This window comes from Maylandia zebra, linkage group LG20 (assembly GCF_041146795.1).
Source record: "Maylandia zebra isolate NMK-2024a linkage group LG20, Mzebra_GT3a, whole genome shotgun sequence".
NCBI lineage: Eukaryota > Metazoa > Chordata > Actinopteri > Cichliformes > Cichlidae > Maylandia > Maylandia zebra.
In genome coordinates, this window is record NC_135186.1 from 21,849,377 (window position 1) to 21,862,651 (window position 13,275).

General features: G+C 39.0%; 1 protein-coding gene across 1 annotated transcript; it reads left to right on the forward strand.

Moving 5' to 3' along the window:
* Positions 1-13: 13 nt before the first annotated feature.
* On the forward strand, positions 14-7,273 carry LOC143414304 (deoxynucleoside triphosphate triphosphohydrolase SAMHD1-like). The gene is made up of 14 exons (XM_076878414.1): positions 14-30; positions 115-230; positions 400-473; positions 870-1,016; positions 1,102-1,202; positions 1,323-1,431; positions 1,519-1,610; positions 1,706-1,821; positions 3,077-3,210; positions 5,826-5,855; positions 5,941-6,006; positions 6,161-6,265; positions 6,358-6,486; positions 6,669-7,273. The coding sequence occupies exons 1-14, from the start codon at positions 14-16 to the stop codon at positions 6,690-6,692; spliced, it is 1,260 nt and encodes a 419-aa protein (XP_076734529.1). The 3' UTR covers positions 6,693-7,273.
* The last annotated feature ends 6,002 nt before the right edge of the window (positions 7,274-13,275 follow it).

Here is a 13,275-nt window from a genome sequence, read left to right on the forward strand (position 1 = left end):
CACTCAATAGGGTATGTCCACTTGTTTACAGTCAGATACACTAGTAATGCTTTTCTTTCAGTGCTGCATGATGAAGTGTGTGTGTGTGTGTGTGTGTGTGTTTTGGTGACACAGGGTGGGGCACTTGGCAGGAGAACTTGCAAAAACTCTGAAGCTGAAACAGCCAGAACTCGACATCAGTGAACGAGACGTCCTTTGTGTGCAAATTGCAGGTCTCTGTCATGACCTGGGTAAATGCTGCATGTCTTTCACTCTAAAAGCATCAAGTTTATAATACTAGCCAGTGTAAAATAAAACATGCCTCTTAAAATGAAAAAGGCAAATGGTCAGTGTGTGTGTGAAGTATAACAGGAGGCATTAATTATTATTATTATTTTTTACATTTGTTTCTCCATGAAGGACATGGACCTTTTTCCCATCTTTTTGATGGAATGTTCAACCCCGAAGCAGACCCAGAACATAAAGACTGGAAGGTAAGAAAAAAAAATTTTCTACTTTGAGACGCGACATAATGGCCACCCACAAAAATCAAATATATTTGAAAACACTGTCAGATGCCATCTTGAGGAAATAAAGTACACATGGCACTAAATGATAGAAACAACACAGTGTTAACAATTATCAGCACAAACAAACAAACATCATTTTCTGCTAGAAGAAGCCATACCACTGTTATGTCCACGCTCATCATGTCAAACTCATAAAAGTTGAGAACCTCTGGTTAAAACTGGAATACAGACACTAATTACCTCTATTAAGAGATGGTCATGTGCTCAAATTTGATTCTGTATGTTGTATCTGATCATTTTAAACTTTCAACCATTTGAATTCTGTTCTTAATATAAACAGTAATAATGTATCTCTTGCAGCATGAGGATGCCTCTTTAGAGATGTTTGATCATCTGGTGGTGGCGAGTGATCTGGCACAAGAGATGGAGCGTTATGGACTGATACTCCCACCTGACCTGACATTTATCAAGGAGATGATTAAACCTCTAAAGATTGATGACGCTGAGGTACTGGCCAGTTACTGTCTGAATATTATGAAACCATTCGTTATCATCGCTGTCACGAACGTCAATTCTGGTGTCGTCTCCACAGTGGCCGTATGAAGGTCGAGATGAGAATAAATCCTTCCTCTATGAAATTGTGTCAAACAAGCAAAATGGGATTGATGTGGACAAATTCGACTACTTTGCCAGGTGGGACTTGTGTTGATGACAAACTCAGTATTTCTATCTACAGCAAGTCTTAAAGGTGTTTTGGAGGGTTTACCATAATAAATGTAATTAAATTGATGCATGTCCTCTCTCCTATCTCAGGGACTGCCACCGCCTGGGCATCCGGAACAACTTTGACCATCAACGCTTCATCATGTTTGCCAGGGTGTGTGATGTGAATGGGAGGAAGCACATTTGCTCTAGAGACAAGGTGTGGATCCCTGCTTTTTATCAGTTTTTAATGAGTAATTCATTATCTGATTGGCTGTGACTAAACTATAGGCGATGGTCTCAACAGGAAGTGGCAAACCTGTATGACATGTTCCACACAAGGAACTCTCTCCACAGAAGAGCCTACCAGCACAGAGTAACCAAGAGTGTAGAAATTATGTAAGTACCAACTGTGTAATTCTATTGTAAGACAACATTTATTTCATCTACAGAGTTCCCATAAAGTCATATACTGGGTCTTTTTTTTTATCCAGGATCAAAGACGCCCTCTTGAAAGCAGATCAGTACATCCTGACTAAAGGTTCAGGAGGGACAACGTTCTGTCTCTCCAAAGCTAAAACTGACATGGAAGCCTACACAAAGCTGACAGGTAGTGGAAAACATGCTCTACATATTTCCTTTTAAAAAAATACTAAAATGTCTATACATACATGTTCTGTCAAGTGATTTGTCTTACTTTGAAATAATTCTACTATCTCATTGATTTTAAGTGTTTTCAGTGCAAGATAGATAGATAGATAGATAGATAGATAGATAGATAGATAGATAGATAGATAGATAGATAGATAGATAGATAGATAGATAGATAGATAGATAGATAGATAGATAGATAGATAGATAGATAGATAGATAGATAGATAGATAGATAGATAGATGGATGTTGTTCTGTCAAGTAAGTAATTTAATTATTTTTTTTGTTGTTGTCCCGTTTGGATCTTTAGCCATCAGAATTGTTGTATTAAGGCCAAGAAAGATGCCAAGCGGATTTATTTTACCAAGTGGATCATCATGGCCTTGCCATATTGGTCCATTTGATTGGCCTTTATTATAATTATGAATTTATTTTCGGTTGCTACAAACGGGACAGACATGACTGGGGGATAGGACAGGGAGAAAGAATGAAAGAAAGAGGGAGAGAAAGAAAAACGGAGGGGAGAAGAGACGGTGAGAAAGGGGGGAAGAAAGAAAGAAAAACAAACAAAACACCTGGATCACCTGTATGGAGAAAAAAAACAGAAGAGAAAACAAACAAAAAAAGAGCAACTTGCCTGTCCAAAACATGAAATGGACACACATGCAGACGTTGCATTGCCAATAATCTTATATAATTCAAGAATTCGGTAGTGAACAAAAACATATAATATGTATGTAAAAATGTATGTAAATGAATTAACGTCTGTTTAAATGCTTACCAATGATTATTTTCATGTTGGTTTGAAGTTGAAAAAAAAATCTCACTCTGCTGTTACTGCAGTTTATTGCAACTTACTGCAACTTCTGCATTTGTGTTGTTGTTGTTTTTTTCACGCTTTGGAGATGCACAGCGTGAAAAAAAAAACTGTTGACTGGCGTGACTATTACAGGATTTGCCATGATGTCAGGTTGATTCTTCAGTATGACGGATACGTCTCTACTAGTTTATAGTAAACTGTAAATTTATTTATTTAATACTGCAGTATTACTAATGCTTTGCTTGCTTTATTGCTTGCTTATTTTGCTTTGTTTATTAATGTTAATCAATTTTTTGTGTGTCTTTCTTTATATGACATTACTGATGAAGTTGTGAATGTTTCTTTTGTTTACTTGAATTGACCTGATCTTAACTTTGTCTGTTTACTCTGCAGATCAAATGATTGAAAGAATACTCCACCCTTGTTCTTGTTCAAATGAATTCACTCCCTCTCCTCTGGAGGAAGCAAGGATGATTCTGCAGAGGATCATGTCTCGAGACCTGTACCAGTTTATGGGTGAAACCAAGGTGTGCAATCAGGGATGGACTGGGACAAAAACTTGGCCCAGGCTTTTTTGGCCCACCTACCTCTGCATATCACCTTTAAAAACTATTTATCTTGCTTTGTTATCGTTTAGTATCATTTTTTTCAGCAAAACCTCATATTTCTGAATTTACAGTTTTTCATTTTGACACAATTACTCAATTAATAATTGATCTAAAATCAGACAAAAAAAAAAATCTGACTAGAAAAGGTTATATTTTTTACTCTAACAACCACAAACATGTTTAACAGATCATAACTGGAAATGTAAATATAAATTGTAAATTTATAAACAAACGACAGTTATTGCAAATAGCTATTTGCAACTATTTGCAGCCATGGCGTTCTTTTATAGCCATTTCAAACTATTTACAGAACAATCTGGTGTTCTGCATCAAATAAGATGTACATTTTTCCACCAATAGGAAAGGGGTGTTTTTTATTTTATATTTGTTTGGTCATAAGCAGAGAGTGCTTGCTAGCGCTGTCCTTAGATGTAAATTTGACAATAGCATTCAGGAAAAATGCGAACATTTTTTTTATCATGGCTCTGGTTTTACGTGTTCTTGTCAACACAATTTAAAAATTAGTATATAGTCTGAATACCTCACTTTACACACAAAAATGGACACTGAGGCTTGTCTTGGGTTCACATGACATCTTGTTGCTATGTCATCTTAAATTGGTCATGTTACCATGGTTTACTAGTTTTCTTTCTCAGCCAATCAGCAGCACTTGTGCAATTGTTTCGCCCCCATCGCTCCAGGTAAGCTGTAGACAGCTTCAACTGTCTGTGTGTTTACAAATAGTAATGTGTCCGTGCAGCATTTTCTTTTTAGTAACGGTAACAGCATTCTAACAGTAGAAATAGTAATGAGTTAGATTACTAGTTACTGAAAAATGCTGTTATTCTCATCACTGCTCTTCTCTTCCCCACCTCTCCACAGCTGGGGCAGCAGCTAACATGGTGGTTGATTTGACTCATTTTGCTGCATCTGCTAGTTTATTTTTATTGTTTTCTCTCAGGTGTGGACCAAAACAACTGCACCAAGACCCTGTGGCTCCATCAGATGATCTCATGACTCATTGAGTGACACCACTGACCAGTCAGTTGGTGGCATGAGGTCTGACCACATCACATTTTAGTACCTGCTCAGATCGCTTTGAACCCTGACTGAGCAGGCGCTATTTTAGTACCTGGTACAAGGTACTATGACCTAATAGAAAACCCTGAAAACTGTGGCGAGTAGATCCAATTAGGTACTAATAAAAAGGGGCTTTTGGAGAAGGTTCGTTTATAGTATGAACATAATTCAAACTCGATCCCAACAGACTACCAGGTGTACATTGAGAGTTTGAACTAAAAAGCTTCTGTAAGATTTACATTAGAAAAAAGGGAGGAAATTACTGTAGATGTGCAAAGGCCTGTACAGGCTAGTATCTAGCCGTAAAATAAATGGAAATTGTCCTCTGGGAAATTCCTCCGGGAACTGCATGCATACTCCCGCCACATCAGGACTGATATTGTCATGCACCAGGAGGAATCCAGGACCCAATGCACCAGCATAGGGCCTGTAAGCGTGGGACTTCAACCCAAGATCTGTTGCATAACCTGTAGAGGTTTGTGTGTCTCTCCATGGATATGCCTCCCTAGACCATCACTTATAAACCCTCAAACTGGTCATGCTAAACAATGTTACAGGCAGCATCACATTTTCCATGGCTTCTCCAGACCCTTTCACAGCTGTCCAATGTGACCCGTTCTTATGCGTTCACCTCTCATCTGTGAAAAGTGCAGAGTTCCAGTGGTAGACTTGCCATTTCTGGTATTTAATGGCAAATGCGTGGCGCAAAAGAGCAGATACTGCTCTGGACGGGACCTTCTATGGTGCTTTCCTGCTCTCCTAGAGTTACTGCTGTTAATGCCCTGGATTCTCCTCCATTCTCTTGAGACTGTACTGGAAGACACAGAAGAACATCTGGCAGTGGCATGTATTAATGTGCCATTCTGGAAGATTTGGACAGCCTCTGTAGGGAACATGTATTGCATCAGTCTTCCAGTAGTGACACTGACCCTTGCCAAAAGCAAAACTAGCCAAAAGCAGTGAGCCAGCCTGACGCAGGGCTTATGCAGGGAGACAGACAACCATACCCACCTGCGGGTAATTTAGATTCCCCACTTAACCTAACCCCACTACTTACATGTCATTGGACTGTGGGAGGAAGCTGGAGTACCTGGAGAAAACCTCCAAAAGAACATTAAACTCCACACAGAAAGGTCCCGGCCAGATGCAAAGTTGAACTCAGGACCTTCTTGGTGTGAGGGAACAGTGCTAATCACCACGCCACTGTACTGCCCGATGTTCTCAATATTTGAGACAGAGTTAAGCTGAATTCATCGTAGCTGATCTTGATACCATTTTGAAACCATTTAAATCCATAATGAGTCATTCATAGTCACCTACATAATAGCTTATTAGCTCAGTTTAACCTCCATTTTATTTTATTGCTGTAAAAAATAAAGTTGATTACAATATTTGTGGTGTGTGAGTGCGCTAAAAAAGAGAGAGATGATGTGACTCTTCTCTCCCTTTCTCAGCTCAAGAAAGAAGACCAAGAAGAAATACAAGTAAGAGTGAAAAGTGATCATAAAAAGAGATCAGCAAAACAATGATAACACAATGACAGCACATGTTCTTTCCTCCATCTGTCAGAAGATGAAGGACAGCTTGGAAAATGAACTGGTTAAAGTCATTCCAAAAGACAACTTTGAAATTAATGTGAGTTTTTATTCTAATTATACTCAGTAATAAATCTTCCTAAAATCTTGGCTTTTGTTTTGTTTTTTTAGCTAAATTGTGTTGCCAACCTCCACTGAGTCATAATGTACATGAGAACATCAACACAGGCTGGTCTGTCACACTCTTCTTGTAGGTTGTCACTTTGGACTATGGGATGAAAAACAAGGACCCCATCAATACAACATATTTCTACACTAAGGCTAAACCTACTGAAGCATTCAAGATTCCCAGAGAACAGGTCAGAACTACTGCATGTCTTTGCATGAGCTGTGTGTTCTTTCTGTAGATGTCTCTGTAAAACAGCTTTTATGTTACTGTCCTTGTTGTCAGGTGTCCAAGCTTCTCCCAGTGTGCTTTGCTGAGAAGATCCTCAGAGTTTACTGTAAGAACTCAGCGAGTCTGAGAGATGCCAAGAGATGCTTTCAAAGCTGGTGTCACGAAAATGACTTTCTAACTGAGGTAACACTTTATTCTGTTTGATGGCAGTGGGAGGCATTACCATGTTACAAGCAATGTGATGAGAACATAAAGAAGAAAGCTGCAGTTAAACCTGCATATAGTGTCAGAGCCTCGAGTTAGCATTACACTTTTGACCTTTTGGTTGTACTAATGAACTTGTCTGTGTCCTTTTATATCTACAGGATCGAGACAGAGCAACTCCATGAAATGAAGATGGGAAACACTGAGAAATTAGGTTTTTTGTGTTACTGCAGAGAATTAAAAACAGGTAAATCGACAAACTAAAGTAGTTTGATGATTAAACTATTTATCACACATTTTCACAATAATCAGACTATATAGCTCAACTTGGCTCAATGGTTTGGATAAAGGCTACTGCTATGATTTGAAAAATCATTATTTATTATATAACATGACATGGTCTCTACATGACAATTTACCAAAGGATAACAGAATCTTTCTGCTGTTTCCTCTTTAGATTTGTTTACTGCTGGTTTCTGGTCCATTCAAAATAAAGTTACTTTTCTCTTTGTTGTGTGTTATTTTAAAGTAACGGCTTTTGGAACATAAGAGGGAACTATTATAAAGATACTATATTCTTAAAAATCGCATAGATTTCACTATGCTACTCATCCCTGCTGGTTAGTGTTGGAAAAAAGCATCTAGAATGCAAAACCTAATGGAGCCGGGTAGCACGAGCTCTCATTATGAAACTGACTTAACAGAAATTTATAGCAATTTACATTGTATGTGATTTTTCAGTGGTCCATAGTGGTGCTCTTGGAGGAGTGGAGTTTAGGTAATAATTATTATTGTTCAGAGAGATCAAGTCCATTTGCTGTTAGCCCTTTTGCCACAGCTGAGGTTTAGACACCAGAAACCTTTGTAAACTTTGTAGGAAATGAAAGATTACAACTGTGTTGAAGAGAGGCTCCACAGTGTCACAGGACAGCCACAAAAGCTTTTGGCACACTTTAGATGTTGTGCTCCAACTTACGAGCAAACCAGGTGCACTGCAGTCACAAAGTTGAGAAGAATCTTTATAACATATATCAGACCACATGTGTTTTGTAACATGTTTTTGTTGTAAAATTTCAATATTCCTGTGTTTTGTGGCTGGTGTGCACTTACAAGCTCTTGGCCAGAGCTAGTGAATGCCAGGTGCTGTATCAGTAAAGTGTGTGGTGCTGATATTATATGGAAAATCAAAAACTGCTACAACCATCAGTGTCTCGGTGTCATCCAGGTGACCAAAAAGTTCATTCTGTTCATCTAGCATATACAGGGAGTGCAGAATTATTAGGCAAATGAGTATTTTGTCCACATCATCCTCTTCATGCATGTTGTCTTACTCCAAGCTGTATAGGCTCGAAAGCCTACTACCAATTAAGCATATTAGGTGATGTGAATCTCTGTAATGAGAAGGGGTGTGGTCTAATGACATCAACACCCTATATCAGGTGTGCATAATTATTAGGCAACTTCCTTTCCTTTGGCAAAATGGGTCAAAAGAAGGACTTGACAGGCTCAGAAAAGTCAAAAATAGTGAGATATCTTCCAGAGGGATGCAGCAGTCTCAAAACTGCAAAGCTTCTGAAGCGTGATCATCGAACAATCAAGCGTTTCATTCAAAATAGTCAACAGGGTCGCAAGAAACATGTGGAAAAACCAAGGCGCAAAATAACTGCCCATGAACTGAGAAAAGTCAAGCGTGCAGCTGCCAAGATGCCACTTGCCACCAGTTTGGCCATATTTCAGAGCTGCAACATCACTGGAGTGCCCAAAAGCACAAGGTGTGCAATACTCAGAGACATGGCCAAGGTAAGAAAGGCTGAAAGACGACCACCACTGAACAAGACACACAAGCTGAAACGTCAAGACTGGGCCAAGAAATATCTCAAGACTGATTTTTCTAAGGTTTTATGGACTGATGAAATGAGAGTGAGTCTTGATGGGCCAGATGGATGGGCCCGTGGCTGGATTGGTAAAGGGCAGAGAGCTCCAGTCAGACGCCAGCAAGGTGGAGGTGGAGTACTGGTTTGGGCTGGTATCATCAAAGATGAGCTTGTGGGGCCTTTTCGGGTTGAGGATGGAGTCAAGCTCAACTCCCAGTCCTACTGCCAGTTTCTGGAAGACACCTTCTTCAAGCAGTGGTACAGGAAGAAGTCTGCATCCTTCAAGAAAAACATGATTTTCATGGAGGACAATGCTCCATCACACCCGTCCGAGTACTCCACAGCATGGCTGGCAAGAAAGGGTATAAAAGAAGAAAAACTAATGACATGGCCACCTTGTTCACCTGATCTGAACCCCATTGAGAACCTGTGGTCCATCATCAAATGTGAGATTTACAAGGAGGGAAAACAGTACACCTCTCTGAACAGTGTCTGGGAGGCTGTGGTTGCTGCTGCACGCAATGTTGATGGTGAACAGAACAAAACACTGACAGAGTCCATGGATGGCAGGCTTTTGAGTGTCCTTGCAAAGAAAGGTGGCTATATTGGTCGCTGATTTGTTTTTGTTTTGTTTTTGACTGTCAGAAATGTATATTTGTGAATGTGGAGATGTTATATTGGTTTCACTGGTAAAAATAAATAATTGAAATGGGTATATATTTGTTTTTTGTTAAGTTGCCTAATAATTATGCACAGTAATAGTCACCTGCACACACAGATATCCCCCTAAAATAGCTAAAACTAAAAACAAACTAAAAACTACTTCCAAAAACATTCAGCTTTGATATTAATGAGTTTTTTGGGTTCATTGAGAACATGGTTGTTGTTCAATAGTAAAATTATTCCTCAAAAATACAACTTGCCTAATAATTCTGCACTCCCTGTATTGCAAGTGATTTCTTTGCACAGTGACTGAAACAAACCTACTGATTAAACAATGGGCTGTGAGGTCAGTTTCTTGATCAATAATATGCAAATTGTCATGACTATTGATCAACAGCCACTGATTAACCACTGATTTTGTTCAAATAAAATATGAAACTCTCATATGAGAAGGATGACGTAAATATACAAATGTTGATACATAAATACCCAGTAAGTCCAAGCATCAAGTTAAGTGTACACATGACTTGTTTAACCTTCCTCTCGTGTTAGCTTTCTGTTATCATCTCTTATGTTAGCGGGTCGGTTTTGACCCGTGAATTAAATCAGCTATAAAATATACTAAAAACAATAAGTTATCATCCAATTTGTTTCTCATCTCTTGGTTACCTTGTTAGGCTTCCTTATCCATGAAAATGTTGGTTTTAATACTTTTGGCGTGGGCCTCTGGGTCTTTTTTTTGTCACTATACCCCTCGATTTCAATTAAAAAAAATTGTAAAATTAACCTCAAGAGAATCATATTAATAAATAAAAGGTTTCTGTGTTACCTGAGTATTACTGAGGGGTATAGGACACATCCCTTAAATAAATCTGTTTTATTGATTTTTTTCATTTTAAGATTAATAACTAAAATGACATCTATGGTGTTACGGGTCAATTCCGACCCATAGACATTTACATCAAGAAAAGACAAAAAAAGTTTGTTTTTTTCAGCAGTAGACCTTTAATATAAACTGAAAAAAAGAAAAAGTCCTCTCCTCCTTTGTTTTGGTTATAGCCGTGGGTAATTGTGGGCTTTTTATCACTTCCCAATGATACAGCTTCACCTCAGTTTCCTTTGTGAAGTTCTTGTCCGAGGTCATATCTGGTAAAAAATAAAATAAAATATCACAGCTGATATTGTGATCCTGCAGTCCAGTGGTCATATGGAGGACCACACATTTTCATTGTTTCTTCTCAGGGGTGCCACTCACGGCTTTGACTGTGAAAATCTGTACATTCCAGGCATAGTTGGTTTTTGCATCACAGGCTTCCCAGATTTTTCTGCCGTTTTTCCCTGGCTTACTGGGTATATATTGCCGGAAGGGGCATTTTCCTCAAAAAGTGGACAAGACGTTCATCCACTCTCACCTCTGGCCCTGGGATGAACATCAGTGGAAGAAGCTGCACCCATCTCTCCCAGACATCCCTGATGGGAGCAAGCTTGTCAGACCTCGGTCTGGTCTCTCTGTTGTCAAATCTGAGGACTCTTGAATCAAAATGATATCAAATGTGTGAAGTGACATCGTTGCCCAGAAAATGTTTCTGCTGTCAATGCATCCCATAGACGATCAGTGGCCTCATTGCAGCATCTATACACTCCAGCAAGAACAATGAAAGCATCCAGGTATTCCTCATCATGTGGCCATGGACTTTTTTTTCCTTCAAGGTTTATCATAGTAATGATGATTCTTTCTAGTGACAATGGCATAAAAATCTCAAAACATCGCTTGATGTCACTGACTTTGGTCAGAGCAAACCTTGTGATTCCAGGGGTCATTTTGATGACATTTGCAGCAGCTGCCCTGCCATGTACATCATGAGGTACTGAGCTCCAAAAGATCTTACCATTTTTGGACTTGAATCTTTCAGCAGGGGTAGCTTCAGCACCAGTGACCTCCACCTCTGATCAGATGTGTCTGTGTCTTCTGGATGATAGTCCACATTGTCTTCCTCCTTAGAAACCTGCCCATCTGAATCGCTATGCTGCTCTGTGTCCTCTCCTTCATTTTCACCAAAAATATGATCCTGAACTTAGCTCACTGTGAATCTTCTTCTCATTTTTTGTATGCTGCAAATTGTAAATGTGCACTCTGGAAGTCAAATGGCCACTCAAATAGTGAATTCACCTCACATGCCCGTGTTTATTTTGTTTTGTTTTTGTGCAGGTATAATGCAAAAAACATGCAAAATAAGAATCCCCTAAAGCTCATATGATTAGGAGAGGCGCTTGCTGTAAGTGTTTTAGCTGACAGTGCACTTATGATTTCAGTTTTGGCTTTAATTATTGCTTTATACTCATAATATTATACCTGGGTCGAAGCCGACCCTAACAACACAAAGGTCATAATTTCAACTAGGGCATTTTATAATTTAGTGAAAATATTTTTTTTTGTTTTATTTTGTAGAAATAGAGGTTCCTGACAAAGTCAAAAAGCCTTGAAACAATAAACAAATGTATGTGATTTTTTTATGCATTTGAAATTTAAAATGGGTCGGTGCCGACCCTAACACGAGAGGAGGGTTAAAACACATGTATGAGCTTAAACAATTGGTAAAACAAGTCTGAACAATGTTGGACACGCCCAATGCATGAACATAAATAAAGTATTTCTTGTTTTATAGTCAAGTCTTCCTCATCATCATGTTTTTTCTTTCCTTTTTTGTTGTGCAATCAGACACAACTTAAAGATGCTCTGGAGAATATTTTCATAGCCATTTAATCATATCAAGAAAATGGGATGAAAGTAACTGTCACGGTTTGTGGAGACAGACCGTGCGGAGATGTGTGTGGTGGACCCAGGTGCAAACACAAGTGAGGATACGGGAGTGAACTTAAACAAAAGCGAGCCTTTTATTGTGGCTGATGATCACGAAAGAAACAAACAAGAATGAGGGCAGCACAAGAGCAGTAACTAAACAGAAACCTAAACTGGGAACAAACTATGGTAAGGCTATGGCCGGCGATACAAAAGACTGGGCATGGAAACACGGAGCGTGGGACCACAGACGATGCGACACAGATTACATGAAACACAGAGACTAAATACACATGAGGGATGATCAGGGGAAGTGGCCACACATGGGAGCACAGCTGACACACATGAACCTAACGACAGGACAGGAGAGGTGAAACTAAATACACTGACATTGAATAGAGACTTTCAGAATAAAACAGGAAACTAACAGACACAAAGAACCAGACAGGACACTGAACTTGACAGGCAGACTCATGAGTAGACACAATAACACCATGGACAGACAAGGAACACAGAGAAGTGGGAGCAGGCAGGCAAAGAACAGAAACCTAACAAATGGCAAATCACAACAGAATACATACTCGGAATGAACAAAAGCATAAGGAAACAAAACACTGAGTCGGCAGGCTCAGGACCATGACAGTAACTTCAGAAAGCTGAAGTAAAAAATGTTGTGAAAGAGAAAATGGAAAGGCAGTAGACTGATTACAGCTACCAACAAATTATTTTTTCAGTAATTATTTTGTACTGTACAGAGGAATGGTTTATTTGAAGAGTTTCAGTCAGGTTTCAGAGCTCAGCACAGCACAGAAACAGCTTTAGTGAAGGTTACAAATGATCTTCTTATGGCCTCTGACAGTGGACTCATCTCTGTGCTTGTCCTGCTAGACCTCAGTGCAGCTTTCGATACTGTCGACCATAATATTCTATTAGAGCGATTAGAGCACGCTGTAGGTATTACAGGTACTACGCTGCAGTGGTTTATATCATATCTATCTAATAGACTCCAATTTCCTCATGTAAATGGAGAGTCCTCTTCACACACTAAGGTTAATTATGGATTCAGGATTCATTGGATACAGGGTTCAATGCTAGGACCAATTCTGTTTACATTATACATGCTTCCCTTAGGCAGTATCGTCAGAAGACATAGCATACATTTTCACTGCTATGCAGGTGATATCCAACTTTATCTATCCATGAAGCCAGATTGTCAGGAGATTTTTAAGTTTTATTGTCATGAAATGCAACTGAGTGATATACTGATAAGTGTTTAATATTTCTGCTTATGCAAACGTCTTTCTATCATGAACTCTCTGAACAGTCACATCACAACACCACAATGAGTCGTGAAAACAAGCTGTTATTGTTAGATTGTGTTTAATATTTCTGCTTATGCAAATGTCTTTCTATTATGAACTCTCTGAACAA

What these genes read in the sequence shown, in the direction of transcription:
- LOC143414304 (XM_076878414.1), top strand. An exon ending in AGGTCTCTGTCATGACCTGG is followed by an intron (nt 231 to 399) that starts GTAAATGCTGCA and finishes TTCTCCATGAAG; the next exon opens with GACATGGACCTTTTTCCCAT. An exon ending in AAGACAACTTTGAAATTAAT is followed by an intron (nt 6,007 to 6,160) that starts GTGAGTTTTTAT and finishes CTCTTCTTGTAG; the next exon opens with GTTGTCACTTTGGACTATGG.